This window comes from Oryzias latipes, chromosome 3, assembly GCF_002234675.1.
Source record: "Oryzias latipes chromosome 3, ASM223467v1".
In the NCBI taxonomy this organism is placed as follows: domain Eukaryota; kingdom Metazoa; phylum Chordata; class Actinopteri; order Beloniformes; family Adrianichthyidae; genus Oryzias; species Oryzias latipes.
The window spans coordinates 28,627,090-28,646,670 of NC_019861.2; the positions used below are offsets into that span (position 1 = coordinate 28,627,090).

The 19,581-nt window shown below is 37.6% G+C and overlaps 2 protein-coding genes across 8 annotated transcripts in view; both read left to right on the plus strand.

Annotated features, from left to right (window-relative positions):
- The window catches only part of LOC101171151 (CUGBP Elav-like family member 6), a 150,607-nt gene that overhangs the window by 4,476 nt on the left and 126,550 nt on the right, over positions 1–19,581 (plus strand). For all 7 annotated transcript variants that reach the window (XR_911651.3, XM_011493244.3, XM_011493249.3 and 4 more), the window contains exon 2: positions 5,561–5,643. Coding sequence is in view for 6 of the 7 variants with exons in the window: in XM_011493244.3 (XP_011491546.1) it covers positions 5,561–5,643 (83 nt within the window). In the remaining variant the exon portion in view is untranslated. The remainder of the gene's footprint in view (positions 1–5,560; positions 5,644–19,581) is intronic.
- Positions 12,417–15,349, plus strand: LOC101172064 (kelch-like protein 10). The gene is made up of 5 exons (XM_020700236.2): positions 12,417–12,638; positions 12,917–13,397; positions 13,472–14,065; positions 14,717–14,866; positions 15,008–15,349. The coding sequence occupies exons 1-5, from the start codon at positions 12,511–12,513 to the stop codon at positions 15,308–15,310; spliced, it is 1,656 nt and encodes a 551-aa protein (XP_020555895.1). The 5' UTR covers positions 12,417–12,510; the 3' UTR covers positions 15,311–15,349.

Below are 19,581 nucleotides of genomic sequence, written 5' to 3' on the forward strand. Positions count from 1 at the left end.
TTATCTTGGATTTTGTGTTATATTACAGTGTAAAAATATATAATAAAACAAAACAGTTTTATAATGTATGGCACAATAACTAGCATACAACATTTGTTTTAGTTGTGTAACTTCTCTGGACATGCATCAGTAAGAGCGGAGCCTCCCTCCTTGTTTTTATTAAAACATTTTACATTTTTTGTTTGTGTAGAGAGGTTTAAAAATGATGTCTGGATGCTTCTTGGTTCACAAAAATGCATAATGTACCACTGAATGGTGGCAAGGTGTTTTGCCAAAGACTCAGGGGAGTCTTTTTGCCGCTACATTATGACACATTAAGTCCTCTGTTTTGTTTGCTTTGTATTTTTAACACAACATTATGGGATTGTAATAATAAATTTGTTCTTATGAACTTACAAAATAAAGTTCAGGAAGACTTTCTTCTTTTTCATAATTATAACTGGATAACTACTTAGAAATTCCTCTTCAGGGTTCATTTTTGGTTGAGAAAGCTTTGGTTTGTTTCAGAAAAATGATATATTTGGCTGTCGGCATCAGTTTGTAAACTATACCCAATGCATGATTTCTATTAAACCTTCTGTATCTCACCTTATAGCCCGGGTCCTGTGACTTAAAATTGCACCACAATTATGTATTTAAGGGTAGATCAAAATATGTCATGTTTGCTTGTGACTAATTCATGATGTTTGTGAGTTGCACTGCAGCAATTGAAACAGATGTTCCCTGCTTTGTGAATTCTTTCACTGGGCATTTTGAGAATCTCCAGGGACGATTTAAACATCAGGGGAATTCTCCATGTTCTGTTTCTCTGTTCATTGCACATTCAGAGCTGTGCTTCTTATTTCAAACAGATAATTCCGTGCTCCCTGTAGTTCTTAAACACAGTTTCTTGTGACGTCCATTTGTTTTTTTAAATGTGTGATGCCTTTGTGTGTTTACAGAGAGCCTTTCGCAGTGCCACCATTGGTGTGCACGGTGCTCATCAGTGCGTGGTGCAGACAGGTCGTGCGGTTTAACATCCATTATTTTGCTGAGCCCTACATTATCATAATATTTAATGTCAGTGCCAGAGTGCATGCATTGTTCAGACATGCTGAATGCTAGTGGGGGGCAAATCTTTTGCTTGAGCAGCGTTATCTATCAATCCGTCTCTGATGCAGAGAAGAGGGACTGGGAACTGCGCCACACAGCCAGGAAGAAGAGATACAAAGAGTTGTTAAATATCCTCATCCATTCTCCTCTCCTCAGTTGGTCTATACAGTGTAATGGTTATAAATAGGAAGACAAATTGACATGAAAATTTCTTTTAGGCTTTAAAATGTCAAAAGTAAGCCGCAGCTAAGAATATGAATATTGAATTGAACTCCTTGAAGGGCTCGGTTCTTTGACAGTTCCAGAATTTTTCAGAAGAATTAAGTTCTTATCTACTTCTAATGGCAACTGAGTTACAGAGTCATGCCTGGATTTTATCAGCAGCAGGAGCACAGTGGAAGAAGTGCTGGACAGTGATTGACAGTTTGTGTAAGCTGAGTGACAGGTGTAGCTTAAGTCTACAGATGACCTCTTTGATCATTAGTAAAGGGACTATGCGCGAAGCAGACAGCTAACGGCTGTGGGCAGGCTGCTTCCAAAGTAAATGGAGGGAACTGCTGAGAGATGGAAAGATGCTCAGCTTTTAATAGAGTAGATACTTTACAGGAAGTTTTTTCTCTTTGGGGTAAAAGTAAAATGCAAGATCATTCCACTTTAATGAGCATCTTGGCTCAGGTGGAAGGAAAACAAATAGCTCATAATTTGTGGATTCTGAGCAAATTAATTGAAATTTGGCACACACTTGTCAAGTTATTTCAGTTGAAGTACCTGGATTCTTAAAGAAAGCAGCATTTAGTCTTAATGCCTGGACGCAGGCAGATGTGGCCACATACTAATTTACATTTTAAAACAAATTGTTGGAAAAATCATTATGAGGGTGAAAAATTTGTCAAGTAATTACCCAAAACGTGTCCCACAAAAGCAAAGACTAATTTCAGATTTCCTGCTTTCTCTGAACCACTTCGCATAGTTTGTTTTTTTTCCATTTACTTTACACACCAATGTTTGAACTTTTGGTCCTTACTAAAATTATAGTGTGGTAAATTGTATTTGATTACCAAAGTATTATTCTCACCCCACTTAACCTGTTCATCAAGACAAGTCAAAAGTTCGTCACTGAACCACAGCCAGTGCTTACTCTAAATTTGAAAATCTTTTCCACACTCTACTTTTCTTTCTTCATCATCTTCTCCCTTTAATTAAAAGGATCGTACTCCCAGAACTTCTGCTTAATATTTGGTTAATTTAAGTTATGGAGTGGATGATTTGAAACTTAAAGAACAACCTGACAAAAAAAAAATCTTAGTACTTTCAAATGATTTAAAGGCCGTGCAATCCATTATATGTCATCAAGGAGGAAAACTCAGATTATTGTGATTTTTTTCTCCGCTTTTCTGGATGTAATTTTAGTGGGTCAAAACCAAAAACAATGAAATTTTTGTAATATTTTGCTCTACTAGATTCAAAATTAGCTTTGATTACGTTTAGAGTAAAAATATGAGCCCTTCCTAACTATTCAACCTCACATTTTAAACTGACAGCTTTGTCTGCTTTTCTGTTACTGCCTTAATGTTACCTTTCCAAGAATGGCATCATTGATTCTCCATTCATGTTCTTCATGCTGAAATCTGTCCTTCTTCACATGTAGAGTAAAATCCTGCCCTCCTTTATCCATCCATACTAGAATGAGCCAGTTTCATCTCTATTTTTAAATTGTTTTCAGAATTTTCAAAATAAAATAAAACTGTTAATCAAACTATGGTGTATTTTATTTAAAAAAAAATCCACATAAAAGTCCTTGTTTGCACTAGGAATTAAAAACATTGTAAAACTGCTATATATATAAAAGAACGATTAAACAAATATTAATGGTTTAGTGTTGTCATTGAAACTTTAGCTAAAGTTTCACATTTTATATCGAAGCATTTTTTTTGTGAAACTTTAAAGACTTACAGGGATTTTTCCATTTGGCTTTTTTATTTTTTAATAAGACCAATTCGTGATTCAAAAAAAATTGTAAGAGTAAAGTCTGAACACACTTTTGGTGTAAAACTGTTTTTTTTTTATATTAGACGTTTATAAATAAGAAATTTAAAAGATAGGTTTAGTTTCTGGATCATCAACTTATATTGGTAAAATAAAGAATATTAAAAAGGATTAAAAGAGATGCATTATAACAGACAAGTTAGTTCGCTGTAAAAAATAAAAATGTATTTTCTCCTTTAGACAAATACAACTGTCCTCCTGACACAATAATCCAGTTTTAAAAATGTGTAACATGCATAAATGAAATGCATAAATGAAAAGGCACATGAAGGCCAACTCTTGCCTTCAAGTCCCATGAGTCTTTGTAATGACATGTCCCCTGGGAGACTTTGGTTTTTAGTCCTGAGTTTTGTAATGTAGCAAAGGATGAAGAGTGTTTCCTCAGGCTTCCTTAATAGCTTGCTGTGTTGTGTGGTACACAGTTAAATCAGTGTCATTTGGGGAATTTTTTTTTACTCTTGAGCAGCCGTGTTGTTGAGATGCCGGGTGAAGGTTGTTGTGAAAGGAAGCTCTTTTGGCCAGGTGCCAGTGCGTATTGCTGAGTTTTAGGCATGATGGTTGCTAGGTGTGCGTGGCATCATCTGAATGTGTGAGAGCTGGTGTGTGCATATGTGAGTGTTTGTGTATATTCTCCCATGGGAATCCTTGGCAGTAGGTGTGACATGTAGTAATGGGAAATTATGCTGCATGGTGCAAAACCTCTTCTGAGCAGGGTCACCCATTGTCAGCTCTGCCAAGCACGAAACAGAGCAACAACTCAACCTTTAATGAAAGCTGTCACATTTTTGTCAGAGATGTATTTACTACGTTCCAGGCATTTGCATTCCGCTTCCTGAAGTTTCTAATCCAAACAAAGTCTCAGGAGATGTGTGAGGACACAGTTTCAGTTAATAATCATGCCGACACATTTATGGTCTACAATAGCAATCATTCATTGAAGCGCATTATGGTTTTCTGCCTGCAAGTCAGAGCTTTTTTTTTTTTTCCACTACTACTACATAAGTTCAATACAAGAAACTTTACAAACTTTTTTCTCATTAACAGTGAATATATGCATGATTTCCCAGGATCAAATCTGAATGGGTTTTTACATAAAAAACCCTTCAATTTTAATCTTATTTCTGAAGCAGGATGTTATTTTCTCGGAGGGTATGGAGCTATTAACTTTTGAAAGCAACATCCAGTTGGAGGCGTGTTTGAATTCCAATAGCTTGTGGCCATATATTCTGGCCATACGTGGAATACAATAACCTTAGTCAAATCCTAAACAGATGGATACACATGGAAAGGTTTGAACGCTTCAGTCCAGGTGTGTGAGTAGCTTTAAATCCTTCAAATACATATAGATTTTTTAAACTCCCACTCTGATCATCTTTTAATCTATTTAAAAAGTGTTTCCTGTGTTTTTTTAATTATGATTTTGCTGTTTTTAGCCAAAATTTAAAACATAATTTTCTAGTATTTAGTTTCTGCAGAGAGTCAGTAGTTCATTAGAAATTCGCCTCTGACTTGTGGGCGGGACTATTGATGTGGAGTAAGCCCGCCCCCTTCCCATTACCCATCTAGTTACATGCTCTCCCCACGAGCTTGCAACCCCAACAACCCCAACCTAACATTACAGATGCAAAAAAATAACAAACAATAATGAAGCTATCCAGCCGCACAGTTTTGAGCCAGATGCCTGCTCAGACGAGGAAACCATACATGGATCCAGTCTTCTACAAGTGGATACATCAGAATGGAGCAGAGCAGGGAGCTTGTGGCCTGGCGATTGTAGCTACTATGTCACAAATACAAGCTTTTTCCAGTGGCATTTTTTCTTCTCTTCCAGATTAATGATTATAATAAAGAAATATTCAGAAATGCTATTTTAATCCTTATTGTATTATTTATTTATATATTCTCTATCATGAGAAAAATTAAACAACATGTTAAAAACACCAAAAACATGATTTTAATCTTTAAATAAAGCTATCTGAACCAGATGTAACCTAGTTATAGTGTGAACGTTGTGGTTGTTTTTCTTTAAGTTTATTTGAAATGCTGAAATTGTTGTAAAAAAGTTTTTTGTTTCTTTTAACCCTTGTGCTATCTTAGATGACCCCACCCTTACATTGACGTGTTCTCCATACATGACAAAGTTTGATAAAGGTGGAAAGATTTTATGTAATCCATGGACACCAATGAAGTTCACAAATCAATCAAAAGGTTCAGCGCACTGTCTAGTGGGTCTAGATGACCCAACTCCCAATGTTAAAGTGCCTAGGATAGCACAAGGGTTACTGGAAACATTTTTACACTTTTTGTTTTTTTGGTTCTCCTAACTGAGATTATTCCAGAAATAAGCAAAATATAAGGTCTGAGCATACCCCTGTTGAGTCTAATAATCCTTGAACTTTGTCCCATCTCTTTGTTATTATAGGATGTGCCTTTCTAACATACTGTGCCAGAGAGTCAGCACTGAAGGCCCAGAGCGCCCTGCATGAACAGAAGACTCTGCCAGGGGTAAGTGCGCCCAGTTTGTCCTATGTCATAGACTAAAACTCTTGGGATCACCAGCCCAGAAACCTTACCTGACATAGGGAGTATTTCATCCTCACCAGTATGTTGCAGCTCATTGTAAAGACATATACATACATACAAGACATGATTCTAAACAAAAGATGGATCGCCACTGCCTCCCGTTTTACCTTATTCTAACACACACCCTTTACACAGACGGACACACCCGCAGACATTCTTAAAGAGCCTTAGTGGCCTATCTCACCCTGCAGTGTCTTATTACACTAATCACCCCGCCAGAGATGTTTGATAAGCGCTCCTTCATAACAACCCATGCCGTCCTTCCCCTGTCCTCTCACAATATGGCTGCCTCACACTCTAATTGCCTTGAGGAATCCCGCTCTCATTATCACATATAATCAAACAGTAAGTATAAACAATCATTTTTACCATGTATAACACCATCTGGTGTTTTTGTTTTTAATCCGTTGTTATTTTTTCCCTGCTCATCCTCCATCACTTGCCTTTGGCAAGCAGGTAACTTTTTCAATTAAAATAATGGCCTCTTCAAATGACACAAGTAAAGCGTGCAGTAGTGGGCTCTTTAGCTCACCCAGGAGGGGGCCCTCAATCTGGGATGAGTGTGAGCTTGTGCTGTCGATCTACGTTTGATGTGTGGGAGGGCGATACGACTCCAACATCGGGGGGAATCATTGAGGTGTGATTGAATTACGCCTGCGGGCCCCCAACAAGGAGAAGTCCTTGTAGTGCCCAGTTTCTTGCCAGGCTGCTCCGTCCCCCTTTTTGTTTTACCAGTAAGACAAACTCCCAGGTTGAGGTTTTAATTAGAACAGGAGTATATCCTGCTCGATGTCAAGGGAAAACATACAAGAAATTGCATCGCAAAGCATGAAGACTGGTTTGTGAAAAGGGGGCAGATGCACCTAATGCATTTCTCATATTGTTCCTGACTGGTAGGTTAATTAGTTGTTTGTACTTGACTGCATATCATAGACACATCAGTGAACGTTATGCACTTTGGAAGACCGCTGTGAAAGTATCCCTAGGAGTCCAGCCTCCCCTGCTCCTTCCTACCTCCTGCGGCTTCATAATGAGATGATTGCCATGATCGTCCTGGATTGGTGTTCCCGTCTTTATTGCTTTCATGGAGGGACATTCTTGTTTGCCTTCTATCAAGTAAGAGGTTAATGGCGTGTTCTGTGGGGTTTGAGTAAACATTTCCCCAGTACAGCTCACAGCAAGGGGTCAGTGCAATCTCAGACTGAGCACAGTCTGAATACAGAAGACTAATAAAGATGTTATGTCTTACTATCTGAGTGTTGGGTTTGAAACACACAAAGAAAGACACGGAGACAGGGAAAGAAAGAAAACAAGGGGGACTGCAAGAGACGGAAACAGGAAAAGACTGGGAGAGGTGACATGTCTGGACAAGCCTCGTTGTCACTGTCACAGCCTAATGGGTTGAGATGCTCAGTCGTATAATGCTGCCATTTCTGTAGCTTCTTCACACAGTGTTGCAGAGATGATTGTGCAGGCCAGTTGTGGCTGTGTGATTGTCAGCCAGCCAAATGTACATTTTGTACCATCCAGACATGTGGCATTAAAAAAAAAGCTTTGCTCCTTCTCTCAAGAGGATAGATAGGGTAAAAATAATACAAACATTGCCTGAAATACTTTGTGGCGTGGGTGGTGAATAGTATTTGCAATAGCAGTGTAAGCTCTGTAAGCTGTCATTATATCTCCTATTTTTTCCCTTCACCCAGGTGCGATACATAAGTAATTCAGTCAAAAATTACCTCCTTTCTTCTTTGGCATCCAACTTGGGAGTGTATCAAGGCAGAGCCAAAGTAAGAACCTATCAGAGGAAACAAAGCCAGTTCAGTCGTTTTACCTGTGCTGCATGGCCTGTGCTTAGATGTCCACAGTAATTCTACATTTCAAATGAGATAGGTCGGATTTCTTAATGTTCTTTAACATAAAATAGAAAGGATTAGATTTACTTCTGCAATGAGGTAAGGAGCATATGAGGAACGTTTTTATTTTTATTTTGTTTTGTGTAAGTTACAGCAATAGAAAACAGTTAAGACTTGCAATGACAGTTTATGTAAACCATCAAACCAACCAAAGCCTACACGCCTACAGGAAGATCTAAGAAACCAAGACAAAAGTCCATACCAAAGCTGGTTGAATGATTCTTATCCACATATTACAGTCTATAACATTTTGTTTCAGATGTGCATTTAATCTGAGAAAGCCATATGTCATATCACAGATGGCTTGAGGCTGTAGCGTTATCAGCTTCACCTCACAGTCGAAGATCCTTCCTCTAACCCCTGTGTTCAGCATTTCTGTGTTGGGTTTGATTCTTCTTCTGTGGATGTTTTGGTTTTACGCATACCGGTAAGTCAGTTTTACTGGCATCACTTGCAAACAGAGAATATTGCACATTTAGAGCTAGTGAGCAACGGTGATATTGGTTTTAATGCCACTTAAGTTAAAATTAAAGCCAAGTATATGTGTAGGTTTAACTAGGTTTAGTTAACCAGACGGGTAAATATCTTTTATTTCTCTTATTTTGCCTGCAATACAAAGATGCTGTTGTGGGAGCCTGTGTGTTTCTTGGTTATTGCTGGGTACAATGAGATTCGGACAGCCAACTGCCCATAGCAGGTGGAAGAGTAAAAACAATGTGTTTCATATCACAGTTTTCAAAACTCAAACTTTGGTTTAAAGCATATAAATCATGGATGAATTTAATTCAGGTGTGATGATTTGCAGCAGGTATTTTGGATTTTTTTTTGTTTTTTTAAATGCGTGCGACTGTCTCATATCACATGCCACTCATATGCATTGTCATTATTTGTGTGTATGGTTATTCTTCTGTGGCTTCTTTTAATTTAATAGGTAAAGCCTCCAGGGTCTTTATTGCTTTTGCCTGATGATGATAACAAAAGACTCCCCTCCGATCCAGGATTGCAATAAACTGTTGTAAAAGGTTAATGATTAATATGTCCTGTAAACATGGTAATTCACAACCGGCTACAATGGACACATGCCAGATGATAATAATAAACCAGGATTTATAGAAGTTGTAGTACAATAACCTGTAATTCCACTTTTGTGATGACATTTTTTACAAAATTCCAGATTTTTTTTTTAAATTATAAACATGCATTTTAACATAGATGTGATCATATTATACTGAGCAACAAACAGAATGCTGATGTTGTGCACTGGGTTCTTTTAGGTTTCATTTTCTTATACAGCCATATAATGACAGAGACCATTCTGAACTTCTGGTAGCGTAAAATACCAGAATGGTGTCAGTGACACTGGTTATTTTCAAAGCACGCTGAAGTTCATATACAGAAAATTAATGTTACATTAATATGCTGTGTGCTGCTAAATTCACTGAATGGCCCCTTTGAGCTTATTTCACAAGCAAAGAAATCCTTATAAAACATTTGCTATACGGTCTACACCTCAAAGAATTAGATGGCCTGTAAAGGAAGTGTTTTGTTCTATAGGGCCAGTTTTACCATTCACGTCATCTGAATGGCAGTTGAGCCACCGGGAGTTGGATATGATAAAATAGACCTGTTGCGGTGAAGGACAGCTGAGTGCTCTGGCCCCTGCTGAATGGATGGAAAAAAAGTGCAGGGTTGTAAGTCACAGCCATTACTTACATGGCACTCTGCCTCCAAAATCCCAAAACAGTAATGACGAAATGACAAACTCAAGGATTTACAGCTGCTCCTCACAGCAAAGGGTTGTCATGATGGCTGCATCCATCTTTAACTCACAACATGATACCAGCAAGTTACATTGAGTTATTTATAATGAAAATTACATGTTTGCATTATGAACAGTTTTTGTTTAAAATGTTATACATTTAAATTTGTTTAATTTTCAGAGAAATTATGTTTTGGAATTTGTTGTTTCTTGGTTCAAACTGCATTTGTTCACTTTTTATTTTAAAAAAACATTTTTTTTTTAACTGATGCTTTTCAAATGTCACCACTTGAGCATCTTATTAGATAGACTACATTACATACACTTGCTAAAATGGAGCTGCCACCAGGGGTATCCTGTTTCTGTTGTATCTGAGGTGAGCTTTGTTTATGTTGTTTGATCAATTGCATTTAAAGAGCTCTTGATGTTCTCTGCATCGAATGTTGCTGCTGCCGCTTGTACAGCAAATGTAATCAGAGATTCAGCCAGCTGCCCTTGGCGTGCTTAAAGGGCTGTTATGCATGGGGGGAGTATTCTGCCTATTCCCTAATGCAGAGCAGGATGATCCTGGATCTCAACAGGTTAGGTCTGACTGTGAATTACTTCTCTCGGGTCTAATTAACTTGTGGGACATTTATATAACCAAGGGCCGAAGATTATGAGTGCATCAACAAAGCATTAGCAATTCCTTTTTAACACCAAGACAATTATGGACAAAGAGATATAGTAGGTTAACCACTGAAAAGAAATCCAGATGACCTAATCATTTTTCTTTGATAGCCAATAACCTTTCCTGCTCTTGCAGAGATTCTTATTTCATACGTGCTAATAAAGATCTCAGTAATGTATAAACAATTTTAACAGCCGCAGCAGCAAAGTTTTATTTAAAACTGGTTGCCAAAACCCAACCCAATGTTGGCAATAGACCATTAATTGCATTCTGTTCTGTGACATCAGGGCTTGACTGCTGACTTCTCATTAGCTCTTAATAGAACAAAGATCCTGTTCAGATTTAATAGAAACCCAAAAACTAATTGAAAAATAAATAAATAAAAAACAACAAAAATATTGTAGCATTTATCTGTCATACCTGTCCTTCTCAAAGTCTTCTGCCTTATCAGACCTCTGTATTGCAACTTCCCTTTCCTAGAACAGCACTGATGACTAAGGAAAGCTCCCAGACTTTACTGCAAAAGTACAGTCAATTTACCAAAATGCCTGTCGCTTAAAAATAGGCTGTGGGAAGATTTTGCAGTAGCAAAATTATGTATCATTAAACACACACCATGGGGCCATGGGTTAGTGTGTCTGTGATCTTGTGCCCCTTTATCACACACTATCTCAGACTTGGTTGATGTAGACCCACCATCTATTTAACAGCTACAAGAAGTAACATTTTAAAAACAAAATAGAACAACAAAACGAAAATAAGACTGCAAGGCACTTAAACATTTTGAATTACTTCAAAATTTGAGACATATATTTATTCATTATCAACTGTCTGTGCCCCTTCAGAAAGAGGGTCAGAGGTCACAGTTGTGTAGGGTTACAGCTCCATAAGAGCACCAATGACTTGTTATGGGTTAAAGCCATGGGATCAGATGGGAGACCTCAACAAAGTCTCATCTTCCCTTCGACATCATTAATTAAATCTATATCCTTCTTTCTCTGCTGCCCACTTTAGAAGAGGAATTAAAAGGGTCATTGTTTTTCTTATCCTCCTGGGATAAAAGCATTTTCTACGGTGCTGTACGGCGCTCTGCTATCCCGCTGATTGGGCAGTAATTTGAATGGCATTCGAAGGATGCTTTCTGCATTGTGTCAGATTATTTGGTTTATGGTCCCGAATAAGGAACAACAACAATTCATTTTGTTCCATTTGATGGGATTTTCAACACGGGAGAACTCAAATTGTTAATCCTGGCAAACATTCAGGTGGACGTTGTGGAATGTCTGGTTTTTTGCTGGTGAATACTGATCTTGTTACATGCAAGAACACTTTTGCCCAGACTATAAATATGGCAGGCCAGAGGTGTTAGAGGAGTACACAGGAGAGTTGGAGCTTTTTAAAGACTGTTGGGCAGGAGAGTTTTGGTGTTCGGAGGACAGCAACAACCAGGATTATTTATGTTCTTGATCTTCAACCTTTATTGCGGTAGAACTCAGGTCGTTCTTTGGATCTATGTAGGTAATGAAAGTTACAAAATGAACAAAACCTAAGAGAGGAATTGGGAAAGAGGACGGAGATATATTTTTAAGATGCCAAAACCAAAGCATGTGAAAAAGCAGCTGAACGCTGGCTTTGTTCTTACCTTTTTTCCAACTGTTGGAAAAAAGACAATAAATCACTTTTTTTCTCTCAAATCAATCTAGCTTGGTTTGTAAATGTAAACTTTAGAACACCTACAGTACATCTCTAAATATCAAATAAGACAAAATTAGCTAAAAGAGGAAAAAAGTATACATATTTTTGAAGTTATTGATTTAATCCAAGTAAAGGATATTAGCTATCTTAAAAGAAAATCTAAAACGTTTGGACTTTAATGTAGTCTTTAAATATAATATTAAATATAGATCATAAGCCCTTGCACCCTATTGATGCAAAAACATATCAAACCACTTCTGCTCCAAATTTACCCTAATTTAGTATCTACATGAAAGCAAAAATATAGTTTTTTTATAGCTTGCAATGAATTCAAGTGGCAAGGAATTAAATGTAATCTTATGTCATGCATGTGTTATGAATCTGTTTTAAAGCGTGTTTAAACAAAAATAAGAAAGCCCAAAGAATGTTTTTAAATGAAAGCATCATGATGAAACCTGTCAACTAGACTAATACAGAACAGAAAACCTAATAAGCTATTTTACAGTTTATGGTGTCCAACTGATGATTCAAAAATTGTTATTAAAATGCTATTTTGTGGTAAAATATAGATATATATTATAAAATACATGTGTGACATAAAAATGCTATTTTTAAATATTGGACATTCTTTTTAGCCCTGAGTCAAAAGAATGATGTTTTAAATAAAAACATGGCAATATAGTCTGTTTCAAGCTGGAGGAAGTACTTTGTGTGACGGTCAATTCAAATTCTTTTTAATCAGTTTTTAAAGGATGGCTTCTAAGATGGTTTTAGAAGAAGCCCTTATGTTGGGGGAGCTGAGCGACTTTGTGATTAAAGTTAGGGACAGGGATTTCAAAATTAATAGAACCATACTCTCCAACAGCAGCTTGTACTTCTGGTAAGCCTAAAACAAAACATGTTTTTAAAAGTTTGAGTTTCTTAGTTCTGGTGTAATACAAAATATGGCTTTATTTCACCTTGCTTTTTTTGTTTTAGTTTGAACTTAAAGTTTTTCCTCTTTTATTTCTATTCTCCTGAGTTACATTAATCGAGATTTAAAAAAAGGCTCAGTTCAGTTGTGGATGATTAGTTTTGTGTGCATTCATAGTTAGATGGTCCTTTCAAATGATTTTCCTGTTGAAACTTTATTGCAATCATTTTATCTTTATCCAACAGTGAACTCTTCCACAATAATCCGCAAATGACAGTCTGCAGCTTCCCAGATGTTTCAGCAAGTATAATGGATCTTATTCTAAAATATGCTTACACGCAATCTGTCCTGGTGTTGGAGAATAATGTGCAGTTGCTGTTGGAGGCAGCAGAGTGCTTCAAGATCAAGGGCATTGTTCGAGCCTGCTGCGACTTCCTGCTGCAGAAGCTTAGTACCAGTAACTGCATCTGGATTCTGACACTGGCAGACCGCTATCTTTATCCTGACCTGAAGGAAAAAGCGTGCCTCTTCATTCTGCGCTACTTTGAAGATGTTGCTCAGTACTGCCCAGACTTCTGTAATCTCTCTGCAGAACAGCTAATACATTTGATTGGAAAAACTGAACTAAATGTAAGGCAAGAGAGGGTTGTCTTTGAGGCTGTCATCCGTTGGATCAACTATGCTCCAGCAGAGCGGCACGGTCACTTGGTCTCCCTAATGAGCAAGGTAACCAATACTCACCAGATCCTTACATTGTTTGCATATCTGTAAACTTACATCAACTTCCTGTTTTCCCTAAGGTACGCCTAAACTTAATATCTGTTAACTACTTGGTTGACACAGTAAGGGTAAATAATCTGGTGAAGGGCAGCCCTAAATGTATGGCTATGGTGACCAACACTATGAGAAAGCTGCAGGCGTCCATCTTAGTGAGACCTCTGGCCAGGGCTCGCCTACCCGCCGAAGTGCTGCTGGCTGTTGGAGGTTTTAACGACAATCTACCAGCTAACGTGATCGAGTTATACAATGTGCGCACCAACCGCTGGAGAACTGTGTACAACAAAGACAATCTCTTGCCAGAGTTCAGTCAATGTGTTTACATCGACGGATATATCTACTGCGTTGGAGGCCTCCTTGACCATCGGTTTTTCAGCAGCGTGACAAAGTTTAATCTTGCCACGAAAACGTGGGAGGAGGCCGGAGTGATGCATGAGGCTCGGGCCAATCTGAGCGTGGTCACCTTGAATGGCTTCATATATGCCATGGGGGGGTGGAATGAACAAGAAACGCTGAAGTCTGCAGAACGGTTTGAACCCGGCACCAACCAGTGGACTCAGATCGCACCAATGGAACACAGGCGGGCTGATGCTGCGGCTGCAACACTTCACGGAAAGGTAAAAGCTGACATTTAGGAAAAAGTAAAAACCAAATTGTTTGGCCACATGAAAAAGTATTATAGTGGACAATTTCTTGTTGTGTTTTAGATTAAACCTCTATAATAAATCACAAACTATACATCATTACTTTTCAATATAAAACTATATACTTGTATCAGTGATTATTTTCTTTGACTTTATTTCTTAACATTGAATAACAAAAACAACTTTAAGTGCTGTCAGTTGGCATATTAGCATTTTGTTTTGAGTTTCTGTATGGCTCGACAGATGTTTTTAAGATGCAAAAACAAAAGAAGCAATAGAATAATTAAGAATTGCACATATTTTTTTTAATAATTAAAACCAGATTTTTACAATACTCATTTGTTTTGAAAAGATTTTCGAATATTTTTATAGGTGTAGTCAAAGTTACATGCATTGATCTTGTTGAACTGCTTGATAGTAAATACAACTATTAAGGAACTACAAGGACACTTGTCACCTTTGTCTTTAATTATTCCTTGTTAGCTCACATATGTGCTGCCTCTGATGTAATATTGCTGAATAAAAATTCTCTGTCAGGAGTTTAATGAGGCAGCACAGGTTTGAGCAAGATAGTACTGTGGCGTCAAGTGGTGTCTTATGTCTTATATTTCTTTTGTCTACCAGGTGTACATTTTTGGTGGATTACTTGGGAATCTGGCTCTGTCATCAGCTGAGTGTTACACACCCACCACCAATCAGTGGACACTGATCACTCCAATGTCGGTTGCACGGGGAGCAATGGGAGCCATTGCTTACAATGATCAGATCTTTGTGGTAAGTGTAGCACAAAGTAGATTTCTTGTTTATCAAATTGACTCTTTAAAAAAAATACTTAATATTGTAATACATTAAAATAAATGAATGTATGGAAATAACCAAAGTGTTTTACAATATATTTATATTTTTTGCTTTCAGATTGGTGGATGCAGCCATGGAAGACGCTTGGCCAATGTTGAGGTCTTCAATCCTGCATCAATGACTTGGGGAATGGTAGCCCAAATGCATTACCCCTGTAGTAACTTTGGTGTTGCATTGCTGGAGGAAAAGCTGTATGTGGTTGGAGGCATCGACACCCAAGATCTAACGTTGTGTACGGTGTGGTGCTTCGACGCAGATAAAAACCAGTGGAATTTCGTCAGGGACCTGGGTCGGCCTCATGGAGCCGTCAGCTGCTGTTTGGTGGAGCGAGTCCCTCATGCTTCTGCTTTTCCATTATAAAAATGTGCTAAAATAAACAAGAATCTCCAGGAAAATATATCCACTAAGTGTAATTTTTTTTTATTAGCACTGCTGGTGTTGTTTAATAATTGATGACTGATCTTTTTCAAATCTTTTTATTTTAACAGCTTAGATTTTTATTTCCTTTTTTTATTTGTTTTATTTATAGCCCTCCATTAAACAAAAGGCAAAGGTGAAACGTTATTTAACTCTATGAGTTTACTTTAAAATACTAATTAAATATATGCTGCACAAAATTAATGAAAAAATGTACTGATTATAAATTTCATACAAGAAAAAAAGTATTCATAAAAAAATGACTTCTTATTAAATTTCATGTAGTACACGGTCAATATTTTGGTTTTAAAATAAAATTTAAAAATTTTTTTTTTTACAATTCTCTAATTAATACATTGTCCACATTATAAAAGTACAAACAAATAGTCATTTGAAAACAGTGATTTTTTTTTTTACATTTTCTAGAGAAATCATTCTCTTTTTGGTCATTGACATTACAAGTAGTGAAGCAAATGACAGAACTTGGGCATAGAAATTAGGAACTGAGTTATGTAAATCTTTGATCAAAAAAGAATAGCTTTGTCTAAAAAATTTTGAGCCATCAACCTTGGGTAATGATTCTGGAAAGATGAGAGTTTGCCTTAATTGGTTGAATTCCTTTTAAAATGTGTTGAAAGCTGAGCAGTTCTTTCACACCCCCTGCCTTTCTTTCCCTTGCTGACAGGTAGAGTCGGACTCTGCGGTACAAGCTCTCCTGTGCTGATTTAGCTGCTTCTTTAGCAGTAATGAGGCAGAACTGGTAAATGTGGGGACAGCTTTGTTAACACTGCTGCTTCATTTGGAAAGAGGAGAAGGTTGATACATAGTGGGGAAGGATGAAAATGAAGGCTAGGTGCTGTCATTCCTCCAATGATGATGCTTTCAGACTTTAATTCAACCTGGACTGCTGTCTTGCCTTGAAGCTGCATACTGAAAAATGACAGTTCCTCAAGTAATTAGACTTTAAAGCCTCTGTTTTATAGAGACTGGGAGAGTTGGTTTGAGAAACATTGAATACAAACTATAAATAAATATCTGATGGTCTTGCTGAAAGTCCTCAAATTAGTTGAAAACTTGCTTCTCAGAGTAGACAACTTTCATTTTCCTTTTCTCAAACAGACTTCCCTTAACTTCTACATAAAGAACCACCTATAGCCTATCAATCTGTATTTTTGCCTGAAGAGCAAACATAAAATAAAGCAAGTGTGATGCTTCGTTTAGCTGTCACTCTGGTTAAGGGAGCCATGAAGACGAGTTTTAATTACATCTGGGTAAACCGTGCAGTGATTTATAAAGGGATGTGTGGTGGTGTGAGGAGTTACAAAAAAAAAAGAGCTGAAAAAGAAAGAGGAAAAACTGATGAGTCATCTAAGAAAGACAGAGAGATGGAGCAGAAGCATTCTTGCATAATTAACACTCAGGCATCACCCCGACAAACTCTTCCATCAGCGTGTCCAAAGGATTAACTGCGCCGTGCTCCTCTTACCCCCCCCCCCCCCCCCCCATTTCGTTTAAGAAAGAAAACGACCTTGTGCTTGTTTACATGCTGATTAAAGACGGGAGGGAAAGGAGACAGTGAGAAAGTCAAACTGTAATCAGAGGAGTTTGTTAAGTGAAGTAGTTTTGATGTTGTGTTCTCAGCAGATACAGCCAGCTGCTGCCAGACTGTGTCCCGGTAAAAACAACCTCTCTTATGAAGCAGCTAACGAGCAATGAGAGGCCTGGAAGACGGAGTGTGTGTGTTCTTGTCTCAGTGTGTTGTGGGCTAAAAAAAATCTTGCTGTGTGTGGGTGGTTCTTTTAGTTACGGCAGTCTGAATGTTTCATTGCACTGAAAATACCTGCTGATTCTGGGCGCTCGTGAGTCGGTCTAGATACAGCACAATGCTATCTGTGTTGCATAAGCTCATACTTTTTTTTTTTTTGTGCACCAGTATTTGGTTCAAGGTTTTTGAAGAAAAAGCATTTGCATAAAACCTTGCTGAAGAGCTAGTTTTCTTTATGTACATGTTTTCTTATCAAAATTAACCAAGATAGAAATCAGAAGAATATTACCGGTAAGGTATAAAATATATGTGGTATGAAGAGGCATCTGCTCAAAGGGCATGTGATAACATAGTTTAAATTTTAGCACAAAAATGGCTCTGAAGCAGGTTAACTAATTTATTTTATGGCTAAGCATAAATGTTTTACTGGTAACACTTGACAAAGCAGCATAAAAGCAAGGTGCTGTGGCAAAATCCAGCATTAAGAGCTCGAGACAAGATCAGCAAGTCCTCGTTTGCCATTTTAAATGATAAATTATAAATAACAACACATTTTTTCAAGGATTAAAAAGAGAACTGTTCGCACCAGTGTCAGTAGCTGTTCATAAAAAGCTGATTAGCAAATTTACAGATTTGTGAAATCCTTAAAAGCATTAAAATGCAGTTGCTTGTGCAGCTTTTCAATGTAAATTCCAAGTCATAGTACGATAAGTAATAGGAGGGAAAGGACAAGCACAGAAAAATTGCCTCAAATATGTGATGACAGAGCTATGGAACAAACTACATGATTTTTGTGGTTAGAAAAGAAAAATAAAAAAAATAATGATAATAAATGTGTTTTTGTGGTAAGTTTGCTTCTTGTCTTAACTTCTTTCTTTTAACATAGTAAGGATATTGTTAAATCCATTTTTTTGTGATTCCAGATACTTTTATTAAACCGATAAGACATGGGAACATAACAAAAAGTGTCCCAGAATACATTTTTTTGGATTGTCCTTAACAATTATTTACCAACATATTTTTTGTTACCATTTTATGTGATGTTTTAAGTGCTCTAAATTATATGAGTCACATTTTGCTTCATACACATTAGGAGTATTTTCCAATGGCTGTGCTGACAAAACAAATAGAAATCAGGTGGAAAAGCTGTTGGTTTATGGAAAAAAAAAAAGAAAAGAAACAAAAATGTCTCTTTTGAGGTATGGCATTAGTTTTGAGTTCAAATAAAAATAACAGCAAATGAAAAGTGTGATTATTTTTTATTAATATTGTTAATATTAATGTTCTTTTTTTTAGAGCCATTCACTTTGTGGATATTTATTTAAACTTTTCTTTTATCATCCAAATTATTATTCAGACCACAGGACACATCTTTACGACTTTGGATCTGACTGCTTTGGACATTCGGGTTCCTGTGTGCGATCAGCTAACAGAAAATTTCAAGCGCTGCGATGCTTTTTGGAAATGACTACAGACTGCTGGATTGCCAGACAGAGGAAATGAGACAGAACAAGACAGGATACAGACGAGGGAAGGGTGAAGTGATGGTACACAATCCCCCGTTGACAAGACAGGCTGTGAGATGTCAGAAATAGCACCAAGGCTAACACCTCACCTTTTGCTTCCCAAAGCATCTCTCCCATGGCCACCAATCTACACATGCAGACTCCACAGTCACACTACCGATGAATAGCGCAACAACAAACTTTGCAAAGTTCAGCCACTTGTTCACAATGCAGGTGAGCAGACACCTGACTCAAACACACGTATTACATCGGCAGATCAATATTGCATTACTGAGGTGTGTTCTTGTCTGTGAGGATACAGTGATAGGTGAGGCGTGTTGGGTAGAAACCCTCTCTTGTTTCTCTGCGGAGACCAGGCAGATCTGAGTACATTTCGAAGCTCTGACAGTCAGTTTCACCTGCTGACTTCTTTGCTGTCACTCTCTAGCTACATCCAAGGCTCTGCCTGCGGCCTGCGATCGCTGAGTGTCTGCGTGGGTGTGTGTGTGCTTAACATGTTCAGACAATTTATTGTGGAAAAAAATGACAGTCTTTAGGCTCATAACATTTGATATTTTAACTTGCACTTTGTTTTAGTAGATGTTTGCCAAGTACATTTGAGCTATAACACATTTTTAGATACATTTGATAACATTTTTAATTTGCAGTTATTTGACAAATGTAGAAGACGATGATTCTGTGCACACGCATATCTGTGCATGAATTTTTGTGTGCATGAAGCAGATGATACGGACTTCTCAGTGCCGACAGAAGCTCCAGCTTTTCCATTTAAACTGTATCATTAAAGGGAGCAGAGAGGCGAGGGAAACGGCCCCTCCACACCTCATAAAGTGAGAGTGCCATGCCAGGCAAAGTGCCACGCAACGCTGCGTTTACGGCAAGCCAAATGCACTTTTTATACACACCTTGTCCTTTCTCTCCCT

Coding starts and splice junctions, on each gene's coding strand:
- LOC101172064 (XM_020700236.2), top strand. CDS start 12,511: ATGGCTTCTAAGATGGTTTTAGAAGAAGCCCTTATGTTGGGGGAGCTG. Junction 13,398..13,471: donor TGGTCTCCCTAATGAGCAAG/GTAACCAATACT, acceptor GTTTTCCCTAAG/GTACGCCTAAACTTAATATC. Junction 14,066..14,716: donor CTGCAACACTTCACGGAAAG/GTAAAAGCTGAC, acceptor TTTGTCTACCAG/GTGTACATTTTTGGTGGATT.